Genomic DNA, 17,108 nt, shown 5'->3' with positions numbered 1-17,108 from the left:
CAAGGATACGGAGGGTGGGGGTGACGGGGATAGGGGTTCCTTGTAAAGCGATTTGAATGGGCGAGTTAGCTGCAGATTTCGGGTCTTATGAGGAGAAGTGCGGATTTAGAGGTCGAGCATTCGAGCCCAATAGATGACGCATGAGCAGAGATGCTGTCAGCTGCTAATTGAAGAGTTTCCTCAATGTCTTCATCTGATCCATGAGTGGTCCATGCGGTAATATCATCAGCGTACAAGGTATGCCTTAGGTGTGGGATGAGAGAGAGTTTATGAGCTAGGGGGATGAGAGCAATATTACAGAGAAGAGGGGAGAGGACCGCGCCTTGGGGGGTTACAAGTTCGCCGAGTGTATAAGGTGGTGTGCTCAGCTCTGCTATGTGCAGAGAGGCAGTGCGGCCCGAGAGAAAGGCGAGAACGTAGTTGTAGGTATTTGAGCCTACCTGTAGTGCCTGCAGTTCTCGCAAAATGGCATCGTGTCGAATCCTGTCAAATGCCTTTGTGAGTTCTACCGCCAGAATAGCTTTAGTGAGGTGAGGGATCGTGTCATCAAGCACGTCATGTGTAATTGGTAGTAGGGCATCCTGTGCAGATAGGTGCGCACGAAAGCCCATCATGCTGTGCGGAAAAAGGTGGTTGCCTTCCATGTACGTGGTTAGTCGGGCAAGAATTATGTGTTCGAAGGCCTTGCCGAGAGAAGATGTCAGAGAAATTGGTCGGATATTCTCTATGTTGATGGGTTTGTGGGGTTTAGGAATAAATATGATTTTTCCATGCTTCCAGGTGGCTGGGAGGGTACCTGACTTCCAGCACTCGTTGAAGTGGGTGACTAGATGAGATATGGAGGCATCGTCAAGGTTTCGGATGGCAGCATTGGTAATTTGATCTTCCCCGGGTGCAGTATTGCGCAATTTCAAAAGGGCTGTCCGAAATTCCGCCTCTGTAATAGGGGCGTCAAGCTGGGGTTGAGGTGGACCCATGTACTCGGGGTGCTTGCAAGGGTCACCTGGGGTGGTATATGTTGATTTCACCTGCGCGAGGAAGGCGTTCGTGTCCTGCCTGTGGTTATGAGTAAGGTGGCGAATGCTAAGGCGTGTTTAGATTGCGTGGGGTCTAGCATGTGGCGTAAGAGGAGCCAGGCACGGGTTGTGGAGAGATTGCCGCGGAGACTGTAACAAATCTGATTCCAGTTAGCTTTGCAAAGAGTGGCACTGTGGTGTTCTATTTAACTCTGAAGCTGTGCGAGTTTGAGTTTTAGTTTCCTATTATGTTTTTGAGTTTTCCATCTGTGTGTTATGCGTTCTTGAGCTTGAAGGAGGTGCGCGAGCTTACTGTCAATTACGGGGGTGTCTGGGGTGGTGTCTAACGTTCGGGTATGTTGGCGAATGTCCTCCTGTAACTGGGTAGTCCAGGTGTCTAGGTCGAAGGGTACCTGTGTTGACTGTACGTGTTCCTGGCGAAATTTTCGTAACTGGTCCCAATTACTTTGTCTAACGGTAAATTTGTACTGAGGGCGGCGATAGCTTAGTGTTATGCGAATTAAATGATGGTCGCTGCCTAGTGTGGTTTGCGTTCTTTCCCACTGCAGGTGGGCCACATTTATTGTAAGCGTGAGATCTGGGCTGGCATCTGTAGTAACACTGTTACCAACCCGCGTAGGCAGGCTGAAATCATTATAGATGGACAAGTGGAGGATCATCATTTCATTGCAGAGAACTGTGCCTCTGTGGTTTGTGCGCCGATAGGCCCAGTCCACGTGTGCGCAGTTGAAGTCACCGGCAATTAGTAGGGGATTTGATCCAGCCAATTGCGCCACGGATTTGAGGAGTGGAGGGAGTAGATTAACTGGCTGTCGTGGTAGAAGATAGCAGTTAAGAACGAACAAGGGAGATTGTGCAGGGGTTGGAGGTAAAATTTCGATGAACCTGTGAGCGATAGGTGTGGTAATTGTGTGTTCCATGTAATGCAAAGAGTTGCGGACGTATGTGACCGCCCGAGGAAGATCAGTAGAGTCCGAGGGGATAAGAGCGTATCCGGGAAGTTGTTTGCAAACGTTTGCGTCCTGAATTGCGATGATGTCTGGTGGGGATGAGGAAGTAGCGATAATTTGCAGCAGAGGATCGCGCTTGCGCCGAAAGCCCCTGCAGTTCCATTGAATAATGTGTAAAGAATTATGGTCCGTCGGAGGAGCCATGCTGTAGCGTAGAGGGCGAAGGAGGGGTGTGGAGGGTGGCACTGTGGAAGGAGAGGCCTGTGAGAGGCTAGGAACAATTTGATGTAAACGCTCCTCTACCTTGGCCATGATGCTAGTTATGACAGTATCCATTAAACGGGTAATGGTAGTTTCAAAATTTGGCACTGTGCAGTGACCTGTGCAGTAATTCGCTCTGCGAGCCTAGCTTCTAAGTTTTTGGCGAAGTCCTGACATTTTGCTTCCAAGTCTATGGGTTGTGCTGGCGTCTCATCAGGCCTCCTCTTTTTCGAAGGAGGTTCGACAGGCGGCGAGGTGGGCGGAGAGAATTGGGGTGGAGGATTTGGGGGTAGAGCGGTGGTGGAGGTAGAGATGGCTGCCTTGAGCTGCCTTACCTCTTCCCGCAGAACAGTCACTTCGTTGTCCTGGGAGGTCAGCGTATGAGTCCTGGCGGCCTTGGAGGCCCACGTAGAGGTAGTGGGAAGGGTCGTTTGCAGCGGGGGAAAGTCCTTCTTGCTAAAGGGCTTGTTTTCTGTGGCGGCGGGCTGCGTTGTTTCGGAGTTGTCTTTCCTTGCATGAGCCGGTACCCGTGAGGTGCTCGCCCCCACACAGAATGCATATCGGGATGCAGGAAGGAACAGCTTGCGGGTCATGCTTGTCCCCGCACCGCGTGCAGAGACCAGTCTTGGGGTGGGGGCAGACGTCATATCTGTGGCCCGGTCGGTGACAGTTGGTGCAGGCATCTGGAATGCCCTTGTACGCCGTGCATCTATAAACCACACTCATGTAGCGTATGGTATGAGGGACTGGTCCATGCGCAAAAGAGATTAATATGGAGAGCGTCCTCCCCATTCTGCGTGCTGCGATAATATCAGCGTCCGGGTTGCGGGTCTGGAGGTCTCGTAGCATCTGCTCCGTGGTTTCCGCCCAGTAGGTCTGCGAGATGACTCCACGTACAGCTGCGGGTGGCGGTGCGATGTAGGCGGCGACAGGGTAACTGGTCCCTTGGAGTACCACTTCCTTGAGTTGGACGAGGTGCAGGGCGGTTGTCTCCTGGTGGGTAGCGACGGTGAATGTGTTATTCGTAGGATGGATCCGGAGGTGAAAGTCCCCTAGGTCCCGGCCTTCGGCAGTGACTTGCAGGGCTTGCATAAGGGGCTGCGCCATGGCTCCGTTCAAGGCGAGCCCGCCTCTCGGTCGAAAAACTACCCGTATAGTGCCGGGTGGGAGTGAAGCAAGGTGTTTACTTCGCTGCGAGACTGCGTGCGACACGCGCAGCTGTTGCTGTTGAGCACGGTACGTCGGCTTAAAGGGCGCAGGGGCAGTCTCGGCCTGAGCACCGACGGCGGACACGGCTGTTTGTGTGGGTCCAACCAGGGTATTCGGGCTTGGTTCTCGGACCTGGTATGCGCGGAGCACTGCGGTCCACACACTGGGTCGGGACGTTTCAGGGTCGAGGTTGTCGCCCTGCGCTTGCACCTCCATGCCTATTGGGGTAGGTGCGCTGCCGGTGATAGGCCTAGCCTCAAGCGAGGCGAGGCCCAGCGCGGCGGGAGCGAACTTTACGACGTCGGTGCGGTCAGAAGAGAGGACTGCATCTAGTAATGTCTTTAGCGGTTGGAAAGCGCTCACCTTTAGGAAACGTTGGACATAAGAGTGAGCTCTTGAGCGTTTGTTGCGCATGAAAAAAAGCCGAGAAGCGGTGACAGTACCGAAAGGTTGGTTGGTTGGTTGGTTGGTTGGCCTCAAGTAGAATGGCACATACCCACTACGGGGGAGTGGCCAAGACACAGGCGGTGAACTGTTTGAATGATTAAGAGTTTTAGAGGTAAAGGAGTATTAATAGGGTATAGGCTGACAGATTGGACGACGCAACGAAAGGGGACCTGTTAGCAGGGAGATCGAAGATGGGAGGACGGCATTATGTGCAAATTTGAATGCAACATATGGAATGGTTCAATTTTGTATTGACTGAAAGAGAGACAGAAAAAAATAAGCCGGAGCGGAACCTCCTCTTCTTCTTCCTCGAGTCATGAGAGTGGTCTTCAACAACACTCGGCTCCGGCAAGGCTCAATATACGCCCGTTTTCCTGTAATAATTCCTATTTTCTCAGAGAAGCTGAGAATATAGTTTTAAAATTCTTGCCCATTAATTACACAACATACGAAAATAGAAACTTTGAACAAGGGTGTATTTTGAAGAGAAATAAGACATTGCTTCTTATATATTGCTGTTTTTGAGCGTTGGGAAGTAAAAGGGCAAGAAATTGTGAAGAAAGAGAAACAAAAATTTTTGAAATCTAGGGACTTTTATAGGTATTCTTTGCATGCTGACTGGCAGTTAAGAACAAGTTCAACCAGTGTTTGGGAAGTCAGTATGCATTGTCCATGAAGTATTTATGACTGAAATATTGTGGTGCTGCATGATCAAACGCGTGATGCCGTGTCCGCTCTGCGACTTTCCACGCCGCACGCACTGCTAAGTGATACCTGTACTCAGTCAATACTTAACGGAGCAGGAGCTCTAGAGAGCGCAATTTTCGCAGCCAATGACGCAATACGACTGACGGTAATGCCCGCTCAATGATCACAGTACGAGTGTAAAGCATGAACCTCCAAAAAATGGGCAATTTCCCACTGCATTTTGCTGGTGTTCTGTACTAAAGCTACCACATTGCCGCAGTCCAGAAAAGCATATCGGCCAAATTATTCTTTGGCCATTTTTACCGCGACCATTGTTCAATTTATATATTACCGAGGAATATATGCATTGAAAACGTTTACGATCTAGAAAAATAGGCCATAACTGGAGTCGCCGAACTAAAGAGGTGATATTGATGGCGCAATATCTTCGAATGTCTTCAAGGATCATTTTGTCCCAACAAAAAGTAGTGAACTCGCGTTCAGTGTCGCTCTCATAATGGCGTCGTGTGTGGCAGTTTGGAGGCGCCCATTTAAACAAAAGCACAGTGACAGCGTAATGCCTAAGGTATGCTGAAATTAAACAGCCTATCTCCTTGTTGGGTGCTCCTGCAAACAGCTTCGATCGTATTAAGCTATTACAAAGAAAATAATTGCCGTGAAAGTAATACTGAACGTGCTGCTCCTTCATGTTCATATAAGTGCTTAAAGAGCTAGAAAAGTTGTACCCTGCGTGCACTTTGCATTCATGTCTTCAACGATGTTCGCGATGTAGCACACAGCGCCCGCAATTAATTCTATGTGTGTAAAGTGTCGCGTGATATGACGACGGACACAACCGCGCGCAGCTGCTCTGCTTCCAAGACATTACAGTTCGCATGTGTTTATGCGCACAAGGGCCGATCGGCTGAGCAGCGTACTACAGGAATTGTTGCGGCAAACTCAATCTTTGTGCAGACAGCCGGGCCAGGCTGGAATCGGCGAGAATCCACTGCGCGAGCAAGTTGCCGATGGGAACAGCGTGCGATGAACAGTCGTCATCCACCAAGTCGTGGTGTGGTCGCACTTCATCACCGATGCAGCCGGTGAGGCAAGAAAGAACGCTCGGATCAGCCATTTTCGTCAGGGCAGATAACTTAGCAAGTTGGTAAACATAAATTGTGACTAACGCAAGCGCTACAGACAGATACAAAGGGCGGAACAAAGCGTTCACTCGCCACTAGACGGGTTGTTAAGACACACAAGGAGTGATGCCTCAAGCAGTTAGGTAGCACATTGTTGAAACTACAGCAACACAAAGGGGAAAAAGAACGCTCTCCGTTACTTTCGAGAACGAGCGGTCTGTTGGGTCACCGAGATCGAACTACACTGGATATAGTGGAAGCGCTTTTCACATCAAAATGCAAGACTTATTTTTGTATTAGTGATCCATGTGTCTGACTTTCCGCAATAAAGATTTTTTAGATACGCGATTTTTATATACCAGTATCCCATTGTATTTTACTCATTCTTGGGCTTCGGAAAATATAGTTTCCAACATTACATGCCGGGAGTGAGTAATTAGCACTTCACAAGCACTGACACATAATAAAAAGCAATCGGTGACGGGAGGCTGGCATGAGCCTGTCTTCTGGATAGCATTAGAACTTAACATTTCCGAATATACAACAGCCTCCCTGATGCGTAACTGAAACTGAACTGTGTGTTATTAGTAAATATGATCAGGACAGCGGCAAGTGAACCTCCAGATTTATTCCCCCTCAATTCCATGCACAGCAGCAAAAAGAGTGAAACTGGTCCGCTTTGTTTTGATCAAATTCTGTGTATTCTTTGCATTCTCTTGTGCTGTTCTCCGCTAACCATATAAAATGAAATTGCTCGTAGCATTGTTTCCCTTTGCCTCCACTGTTGGCGGCCACGTGATGAAAACAGGAAACCAGTCCGCGGTGGCGGAGTGGCTATGGCACGCGGGTTCTATCGCAGCCGCGGCGGTGGAAATTTCGATGGAGACGAAATTCTAAAGGTCCGTGTGGTGTCCGATGTTGATTCACGTTAAAGAACACCAGGTGGTCGAAATATCCGGAGCCCTTCACTTCGGCGTCCCTCTAGCCTGAGTCGCTTAGGGACGTTAAACGCCCATAAACCGAACCAAACCAACTTGGAAAAGAGGAAGGTTCCGCTGTTCGTTTTGACCTCGAATGCTTCTGATCTGATAAAACCAAATGTTTTAGCATTCGAGATAACATGCCAAAGTTAAGCATAAGATGAGGTCATTCTTACCGAGTTTCCACTTGTGATCCTACTTAGAACTGTCGTGTTATCAACAAACGGTAGTTGGAGCTTTCTTCGCGCTTTCTTAGAACAACATATGAGTGGTCGTGTTGCGGAGTTCGCAAGAAGCTTTGAGCATTTTGCATTTGGAATATGCTTCTGAACATAGAGACTCCGTCCGTGTTCTCCTCTCTTGTGTAACCTCTACTTTGCCTTTGCACCGCTCTGTGTGCAACGCAGTGTGGTGAGCGGAGCGGCATTCACAAGCGTGTATATTTTTCTGGGAAAGAGGTGGTCATGCTGCATATCAATATGATTTCGTCATTCCAAGCATCTATCATAGCGGTCCCATCGCTCGCTTCCCTGACCTTTGAGCAAATGTGCATTGATCATTATGGTCGCAACATTTCTTTTGGGATTCTTATGGAGTTGAGCTTTAATGTACATCACACTCACCAGTGCGTTTTAGAGAAATTAGTCCGTTGTACAGAGGTATGCTGACCGCTCACATGAATCTGGTGCGGGGTATCCCCAGCCGGTAGGTTGTGTGCTATGCGCGATCGAGATGTTGTTCTGGTCACGAAAACTCCGCACCGGATAGGTAGTTAACCTGTTTCCCGGTAGTTGATGTCATAACTGCGGGAGCAGGATGTCTGCAGACTTGCATCCAGCGACGCCGTATATCGACGCGTAAACAAGCATTGAGAGGGGTGTCCTTTCTCATTTCGAATGCGCGTGAATGCGTGCTGATTTACGATTCAGTGTGATTGCAGTACTGCAGCAGAGGTGCCTGTAATCCTCAAACTCCGTCTTGTCTTCTCGCAGACGGCATCCGTTTGGCGGGTCGCGTCGTAAGCGCTGTGATGGCTTTCAGGCGAAAGGTGCAGCCATGTGCCCAGACGGCGCGCCAGTTCCACAATCCAGTCAGCGGGTGAGTAGTTTTTAGTATAGCAGTAGCCCTTCTCTGGTCGCAGGGAGCATCGTGAATCATAATTCTCCACTTCTGAATAAGTGGCTGGTGTAAATATTTGTGAAATACAAGGGCACCATTCTAGCTCAGTTCTGGCGACCCTCACTTCTTCCATCTGCACTCTTCTTCTTATCGTGACTCTGTTCGCTTTGAACGAAATTTTCAGACAATGGATAGAGGGCAGTGACGTTATTTTAGCAGATTAATTTTCTTCTCTCCCAATCTTATTATTTCTGAAGTGCTAGAAGCTTAGTGCGCCTAGTATAATGCACTGAAGGTTCCAGCATGACTTCGGCCTTTCGACTGGTACATTCTGGGCGTATTTTCGGTTAGTCTTCCAAGTAAATGTCTGCCGGGAAGAGGAAAATTTAATTTTTGTATTTTCAGAAAGGGGTACATAAATGAAAGCCTTGTTCCCAATGCAGCATTGCTACACAAATTGAAGCACCAAGCGTCGTGAAAATAGAACACCTGACATTCATGGCCCTTTTTCGTTACACTGTTAAACTTCCTGGTGTACACCTCTGGATGAACGTCGCGACTAGTGGATATTGCTGCAGGTATCGATAGAGCCACTTTTCAACCGGGGTACACGGTTATGGCCACCACGGCGCTCACATTCGCATTTGTCCAGTCTGCGTAGCTTGAATGGTTAGCGAAAATACATCAGAAGTTCAGGCCTGCGTAGCAAGGTGTCAGCTTATTGCGCATGTAAAATGGCCGTTGTCTTACCCACTAGTTGCGGAATGTGGACATACAAATCAAATGTTTCAATCCTTATTTAAGCAAAAGTACTCACGTACGAATTACCCGTAGCCATATCTTACACAGACTCGTGGACACAATTCAAAAGCTGTTACGCCACCAGCATAAAAAATGCTGGCGGCTTCACCGCAACTCAGCACCCGCGTTGGATGGAGAAGAAATTGTGGCGCTCCTCGCAGCGCGTCAGAGAGCCTTAGTGGATGTGAAGGGTGCAGGCCTAGCTACTACGCAGGGCTATTAAACCCGGAGTCTCTCAAGTGCATGTCACTGGACCCTCGAGAGCTAACTACTTACCTGAAAAGACGCTTGGAATGCTATTAGGGAATACACTACCGGAGTCGTTCACCTAAGTTTTGTACAAGCTTTATTTCTCAGCGTTCAGCAAAGATTGTCGAGCTCAGTTTGGTCGAATTAGCGTTCAGTCATCATTTGCGTTAGGCTCTGTGTTTGAGCCGTGCGGAAGTGAAATTTCAAGACCGCAGCGGTGGCGTAGTTGTTTGAACATCCGCCTCTCATGCGCGAGGAACGGGGGGCTATCCCCAGTGCTGCCGGGAACCCACAGGTTATATAATGGGTACAAGCTTTCCCTTGCCTGGTGATCGGCTTTGTTAGGGTGAGGTTCTTGGCAAATGGGCCTTTCACCCGATCTCGTTTAAAGGAAAAAACCTTGTGCCATGGTACTCTTCGGCCGCAGATGTCCTTGCGCTTTAAAAATGTGTCATCATCATCATGAAGACAGAGTTCAGCTTTCGTTCACATTGCCCGCTTGTGTCGTCTTTCGGAGTCAGCAGCAAACACCACGTAACCCAACAGCGATGGTTGAGTTTACATCCGCGGTGAAAACTCAGATCGTTCCTGCTCTACAGAATGACGGGATGTGGGGCGAGTTGGTGCATGCCTGAAAATACTGCAGAGCAACAATGACCAAACAAGAAACAAAGAGATTACACATGCACACGCTACCAGCTATTTATTGGAAGAAAAGGGCACACATTTATAAACCTCACTCACCATTGTAACAAGCCTCTATCGCTCTCAGCGATAGAGCCTGTTTAGATTGAGAGGACATAGAGTCGAGAGAGACATGCCGACACAAATATGGATCTGGAGTGCGCTGATTCCCCATCCAGCACATTGGCTGCTATGTCGGTCTAGATCTTGTCCTGGTGACGATAACGCCACGCCATGTAGGTGGTTAATCAGTTCCCCGGTGGTTGATGTCATAACTGCCCCCTTTGCATTCCTGGATCCAGCGACACCGTATATCAACAGGTAAACAAGCAATGAGATGGGTGTCCTTTCTTATTACGAAAACGCGTGAGTGCGTGGGAGCTTGCGATTAAATGTTACGGAAGTACTGCAGTAGAGGTGCCTGTAATCCTAAAACTCCACCTTGTCTTTTCGCAGGCAACACCAGTTTGGCGGTTCTAGTCGCAGGCGCTGTGATGGCTTTAGGGCGATGCCTATTGGCGGCTGCCCAGATGGCGCGTCAGTCCCACATCCAGTTTGCGGGTGAGTGGTCTTAAGTAAGCAGCAGGCTTGTACCGATTGCAGGGGAAAATTGAGAATGAAATTCCTTCTACACGCTTCTTGGTCAGCGCGGCGCTGTTTCCTTTGGAAGAAATTTCCAGGCTTTGGATAAGGGCAGTGACGTTATTTCTACAGATTAACATGCTTTTACCCGTCTTCATTCTTTGTGAAGTGCTACAAGCTTACGGCGTCTAGCACAAAACACTGAAGATGGCAGCATGAATATGGTCTTTCGACTGGCACATTCTGGGCGTCTTCTCGGTTAGGCTTCACGGAAATTTTTGGGGGGGAAGACAGAAAAATAATTTTTTTTGTATTTTCAGCACGAGGATACATAAACAAACAAACAATCAATCATTTTATTTCCTTAGAAAAGGAGGAGTACGGGACTAAAAGCTCGAACAGCTTGACGAGGTCCCGACCCCTTGTTAGTTGGCATGACAGCAGGATGACGGCCAGTCTTACACAAAAATGAAAAAATATCACAAAGCAACGGGTAATACAGAATGAAACAAGACGGCAATCAATCGGAGAGCAACAAAAGGTAATACAGATAAATTAACACACATAAGCAACATTAGTGAACAAAATTAGGCGAATAGGAAGGCATGGTTTAGTCTTGCGAATGAAGAAGTTGACAAAAACGTTTAATGCGACAGTTTCGGTTTCTGGAGGGATCAAAATTTTGTCGGTCTAGTAAGTTTAACAGCGAAGGTAATGTATAAGATACAGATTGTTCATCATAGGAGGTTCTCGGGGTGTGTACAAACCACATTTCTTTATGTCGGGTCTGACGAATATTTGTGTTTTCTTGGAGTTTTGCCAGATGAGTTATGTAATCAATGCCAAACTTTACAAAACCTTTGTAGCACAACATCAACCTGTAATTATAAAAACAAAACACAGGAAGAATTTCATATTTTGGAAAAAGTGGTTTTGTGGAGTATGTATAATGGACATCAGCTATGTAACGTACAGCTCTTTTTTGTAGCAAATGTAGTCTCTGCAAGTTTGTCACGCCAGTTGTGCCCCACACCACAATGCAATACTGCATGACAGATACCACCAGTGCATTGTACAACATTAATTTTACCTTGGTCGGGAGAATGCGACGCAGACGAGCAATGACACCAATGACAGATGACAATTTTGATTGTAGGTGATCGACATGCTCATTCCAGGTAAGGTGCTTTGAAAAATGCACCCCAAGGATGTTAACGGAGTCCACTATCTCTAACTGCTCACTGCCCAGACACAAATTCATATTAGTTGTCAACATCTTACCTCTAGGCGTGTACAAGATTACTTTTGTTTTCTTCGGGTTGATTTTTAAACAGTTTATCGCGGACCAGCGTTCTAAGTCAGACAGCGTCTTATTAGCCTTTATTTCTAGATCTGTTTCCACGTTGCCTGTAATAAAAATGGTTGTGTCATCGGCGTACGAAACGAATGTAGCATTATCTAGGAAATGAAATTATTGCTCTTATCGCAGCTTTGACCCATTAATCAAAGCACCAAGCGTTGTAAAAATGATACGCCTGACGTGCATGAACCTTTTTGCTGAACTGTTAAACTTGTTGGCCTACGCCTCTAGATGAACATGGCGACTAATGTTTAGGGCTGTTGGCATTTAACGCGCCAAATTTCAACCGCGGTTGCGCGGATTTCACGACCACGACACACACACATTTGCAGATGTCCTGTCAGCGCCGCATGAATGGTTAGAGAAAATAATTTGGACGTTCAGGCCTGCGTAGCAGGCAGTCAGCCTACTCGGAAAATAAATGACCGTTCCTAGACCCACCAAGTTCGAAGTGCGCACACGCACTTCTACTAACTTTCCTTATGGAGACAAAAGCACGCGCGTGCGGATTGCGCGGAGCCACATTTTATATTACGCTATTCGAAAGCTGTTACGTCACTGGCACAGGACATGCTGGTGGGCTCACAAGCACACAGCGCCCGGGTTGGGTGGAGCAGAAATTGTGACGCTACTCTGCAGACAGCTTCGAAGCACGTCAGGAAGTCTTAGAGGGTGTCAGGGGTGCGAGGCTACCTACTACGCGGAGTATTAAACACGAAGTGTCTCAAGTGGCCGTCCTAATTTTGTACCAGATTTATTTCTGACCATTCAGCGAAGGTTGCCGGACTCAGTTTGGCCAATTCACTTCAATAATCATTTGCGCGAGCCGCTGAATTTGTGACCCGTGCCGAAGAGGAATTTAAAGACTACACCAGTGGCTTAGTCGATTGAGCATGCGCTTCAGATGCGGGAGGTGCCGGGTTCGATACCCAGTGCCGCCGGGTATTCACCGGTGATACAATGAGCACAAGCTTTCCCTGCCTAGTGTAGAGCTTTTTTATGGTGAAATGCTTGGGAATTAGGTCTTTCGCCCCATCTTGAGTAAACGTAAAACATTGTGCCGTGGCGCCCTTTGGCCACAGATTCCCTTGCACCAAGAAAATTATCATCACCGTCATGAAGACGAATTTCAGTCTTCGTCCAAATCGCCCGCTTGTGTCATCTGTGGGTGTCGGCAGCAAACGCCTCGTAACTCTAGAGCGATGGGCGGGTTTTCTTCAGCGGTGAAAAATGAAATAGTTCCTGGTCTACAGATTGACGGGCGGGGGGCGACTTGATTCATGACTGAAAATACTGCGCCGTAACGACGCCAACACAAGAACAAAAGTGACAACACAAGCACACACTATCAACTGATTATTGGAAGGAGCACATTTATAACCTCCCTCACTATGTAAAAACGCTCCACCGCTCTGAGCCCAGCCTGTAACAAGTGGAAACGTGTTTATAAAGGCCTGTACCACCAATAATTAGTCTTCCTTATTTGGGGTGCTATGCCCGAACCTGTGTCGTGTCATTGTTTCTTCATATGTCACTTATTTGTTACAATGTCTTTGTTACTTTTTTTGTTCAGCTTTTCCGTTGACGGCGATGACCGCTTTCCCTAAAAATGCATGACACTGCTTTTGCTATGATAGTCAGCAGACGCTGCCATTGCAAAGATTTTTTTTTTCTTTTCAAGTGTTTCATACAAACTAGAGCTTTAAGTGCAAGAAGCATTCTGCGATTTACGTTTAGCCTTGTCATTTGCAGATTACTGGTTACTGACGGGGCTCAGAACGATACACGGTACATACATGCTGAGTAAAGGGTTCCAAATATACACTTTTACTTCTATTACAGAGTTAGCAGTTAGCGCATGTGTTCCTTGTTTCTTTCTTGTGTTGTCGTGCTAGCGGCGCAGAATTTTCAGCCAGTCTTGCTGTACCCGTCGCGGCTGCGCCCTACCACCCAACAAATTCGTTGTAGCACACCCGGAACTCAAAATAACCCCACAAATTGCTGAAACTCAAAGGTGTTTTCAGATCTTAAAGGCTTCGGTGGGCATATTGTACCAACGTACTTTCTCTGTGAGATATTGTGTCTCAGCGCGCACATGTTGTGCGAAGAGTCTTTTTGCCTCCATCATGCACTTTTTTAGAGACGTGGAGATTCGTGGGATCACTAGATGTTCCTCTTCTTATCGTGAGGACATGTTGGAAAAAATCCAACCAGGGACCGCTAGGCAACTCGTCTACATTGTTTAAATAAAAACAGATGGTGTTATTTGGCAAGTTAGCGATGCTTCGTCAAGCAACTGATTGTATGCTTCACCTTTACAGTGCACCCCTGGCGTTTTGGATGTGGGAAGCCGCTTCGAGCTACGAATGTCGGCTTGTCAGCACAGAGCTTCGCGGCGCACCCGTATTCCTGCATCTGGAGTCGGCATGGCGTGAGTGAGAGGGGAGCGATCTCCGACTGAAGTTAAAGTTTGTTGTTCAGACAGCTGCATATAATGCTTCTTATACTGCTTCCACATTAACTTTCTTTAGCAACTCTGCGGTAATTCCAGCTCACAATCTCTATAGATATCACTTAAGCCATGTATATAAACTGGAAATCCACATGAATTTCAACAATATACGTAACTATCCCAATTACAGGACAGAACTCCAAGTTACCTTAAAAAACACTTCGAGGATTGGTCAGTACCAATGTCACGTTCAAGTTACGGGAAACAGTGCCTTAAGTACACAGTAGCAACGCTTCTGAATTATTATAATTCGGTCCGTTCTGACCTCTTCACGGCAACCTACAAGGACCTCCGGCAGATGTATTTGGTTTCTATGTAATGTTGTCTAACCTTGCTGTTGTTTTCTGTTTCCGTTTACTGTGGATACTTACCTGTATCATATTAAATATGTGTGTATGTGTTTGGATATCAAGAATATGTTATGTGATGCTGCCACTCTGCCGAAATAAGGGATTGTGGACCCGTCAAGCTGTCCAAGGACAGCTTTTTTCTACAATCCCCCCATCTGTATTTGATGGCCAATAAAGATTTCATTTCATTTCATGATAAACAGTTGAGGATGGTGCGATTAAGTGCTCGTGAGAAGTGACGACTTCATTCAGAAATAATGCGACGCCCAATCTACGCTGGCTGCCATAATAGCTTGTTGCAACAAGTGGTATTGAATAAGTGGTTCGTCCAAGAAGTAAAAACTGGAGTCTTGTGTATTGAAAGTAGGAAACACGGGGTTACTGCTGTGGCCGTCGTTTCTCTTATGCACGACTGGAGGGATACCATCGCCACATAATGTCCAACGTAGCCTTTTACGAGATTGTTTTGCTGGCGGGAATTTCAGGAGAGATTGACTGCAGTGCTCCTCAGGATAAAAAGCGCAGCGCAGTTTCCTACAACATCTAGGGAATACTGCGAAAGAGGGTTTGGTTTGGTTTATGGGGTTTAACGTCCCAAAGCGACTAAGGCTATGAGAGACGCCGTAGTGGAGGGCTTCGGAAATTTCGACCACCTGGGGTTCTTTAACGTGCACTGACATCGCACAGTACACGGGCCTCGAATTTCTCCTCCAAAGAAATTCAGCCGCCGCGGCCGGGATCGAACCCGCGTCTTTCGGGCCAGCAGCCGAGCACCATAGCCACTGAGCCACCGCGGCGGCCGAAAGAGGGTTTATGTGAAAGAATAATTGCGTCTAAGCGACACAGAGGCCACTGATTGGAGATTAAGGTGAAAAAAGTCACCTTTGATTATTATTTTTACAGACATTCCGGATCACATGGAATCAGACTGACATCACATTGACCGGTGCGTTATAGAGATACCAGTGCGCGGTAGTGAAAGCTGTGCTGAACGCTCACATAAATCAAGAGGTGGGTAATTCCGCAGAGTATAGGTTAGGGGCTATGCGCGATCTAGATCTTGTTCTGGTGACGAAAAATCCGCACCGGGCAGGTGCTTAACGCACTGCGCGGTTTTTTGTGTCATAACTGCGGGTGCCTCATCTCTGCAGACTTGGATCCGGCAACACCCTATATCGACAGATAAAGAAGCAATGATAGAGGTGTCCTCTCTTATTTCGAGAACGCGCGAAAGCATGCGAACTTGCGACTCAGTGTGACTGCAGTACTGCAGTAGGGGTGCCTGTAATCCTATAATTCCGCCTTGTCTTTTCGCAGGCACGAACCTTCCGCTGGGATTCGTCGTAGACGAACTGATGGCTTTTCAGCAACAGGTACAGCTGTACCCATACAGCGCGCCAGTTCATCAATCCAGTCCGCAGGTGAGAAGTTTTTGGCATAACAGCAGCCTTATATCGGGTGCAGGGAGGATCGAGAATCAGATTTCTGTACCATCGAATAAGTGGATGGAGTAAACATTTCTGACCTATGGGGGTGCCGTTCTGGCTCACTTCTGCGAAACTACCTCGTTCCATCAGCGCGTTTCCTTTTTACCGTGTACCCTTTGAACTAACAGTTCAGGCAATGGATAAGGGAAGTGACATTATTTCTACACATTAACATGGTTTTACCCCTCTTCATACTTTGTGAAGGGCTACAAACTTACGGCGTTCAGCACAAAACACAGAAGGTTCCAGAATGACTTCGGCCTTTCGATTTGTATATTGTGGGCGTATTTTCGGTTAGTCGTCCACGGCAATTTCTGTAGTCAAGAGCAAAAACTAAGTTTTATACCTTGAGCAACGCGATACATAAACGAAAGTTGTGCTGCTAACGCAGTTTTGCGCCATAAATCGAATCACCAAGCGTTCTGAAAATGGTACACCTGACATGCAAGACCCTACTTCGTTCAACTGTTAACTCGTCGGCGTACACCTCTGGATGAACGTGGCGACTGGTGGGTAGCGCTGTTGGTACCTAACGCGCCGGTTTTCAACCGTGGTTGCGCAGTTATCGCCACCACGACGCTTACATTCGTATGTGTCCTTTCAGCGCGGTCTGAACGGTTAGCGAAAATACATCGGAATTTCAGGCCTGCGTAGCAGGCAGTCAGCGTGCTGAGCAAATAAATTGGCCGTATCTTCACACACTGGTTGCGAAATGTGGAGACTCACATCAACTACTTTATTCCTTACCCAGGCAAAAGCACTCACGTACGAATTTCTCGCAGCCATATATTACACAAACTTCTGAACACTATTCGAAAGCTGTTAGACCACCGCCACTGCTGATGCCGGCGAGTTCACTGCAAAGCATCGGTTGCGCTGGATGGAGGAGAAATTATGGTGCTACTCGGCGGACAGCTTCGCAGCGTACCAGAAAGTCTTGGTGGATGTGAGGGTTGCGGGCCTAGCTACTACGCTGAGCTATAAAACACGAAGTGTCTCAAGTACATGTCACTGGACAGTTTAGAGCTAACTTCTTGCCTGAAGAGAAGCTTGGAATGCTATCTGGGAATACCCCGTTGACACGTTCACCTTCTCTTTTGCATTAGCTTTACTTCTGAGAGTTCGGCAAAGATTGTCGGGCTCAGTTTGGTCCAATTCGCGTTCAGTCGTCATTTGCGTGAGCTGCTGTGTTCGAGCCACGCCGAAGACAAATTTCAGGACCCCCTACGGTGGCCTAGTCGTTTGCACATC

At 47.6% G+C, this 17,108-nt stretch overlaps 1 protein-coding gene across 5 annotated transcripts in view; it reads left to right on the top strand.

Annotated features, from left to right (window-relative positions):
• The first annotated feature begins 5,273 nt into the window (after positions 1 to 5,273).
• Positions 5,274 to 17,108, top strand: part of LOC149324574 (uncharacterized) — a 37,011-nt gene continuing 25,176 nt past the window's right edge. For 2 of the 5 annotated variants that reach the window (XR_016286826.1, XR_016286825.1), the window contains exons 1-4: positions 5,274 to 5,694; positions 10,023 to 10,127; positions 13,830 to 13,939; positions 15,688 to 15,791. Coding sequence is in view for 3 of the 5 variants with exons in the window: in XM_089565422.1 (XP_089421548.1) it covers positions 5,432 to 5,694; positions 10,023 to 10,127; positions 13,830 to 13,939 (478 nt within the window). In the remaining 2 variants the exon portion in view is untranslated. Of the gene's footprint in view, positions 5,695 to 7,705; positions 7,812 to 10,022; positions 10,128 to 13,829; positions 13,940 to 15,687; positions 15,792 to 17,108 lie in introns of all 5 variants that reach the window. The other 3 variants (XM_089565422.1, XM_089565423.1, XM_089565424.1) reach the window with 2 other exon arrangements.

The sequence above is a fragment of the Amblyomma mixtum genome, unplaced genomic scaffold, assembly GCF_055824585.1.
Source record: "Amblyomma mixtum isolate Tamu unplaced genomic scaffold, ASM5582458v1 scaffold_23, whole genome shotgun sequence".
NCBI classification, from domain to species: Eukaryota; Metazoa; Arthropoda; class Arachnida; order Ixodida; family Ixodidae; genus Amblyomma; species Amblyomma mixtum.
The sequence above is the reverse complement of the archived record's forward strand: the minus strand, read 5'-3'. Positions and strand labels throughout refer to the sequence as shown.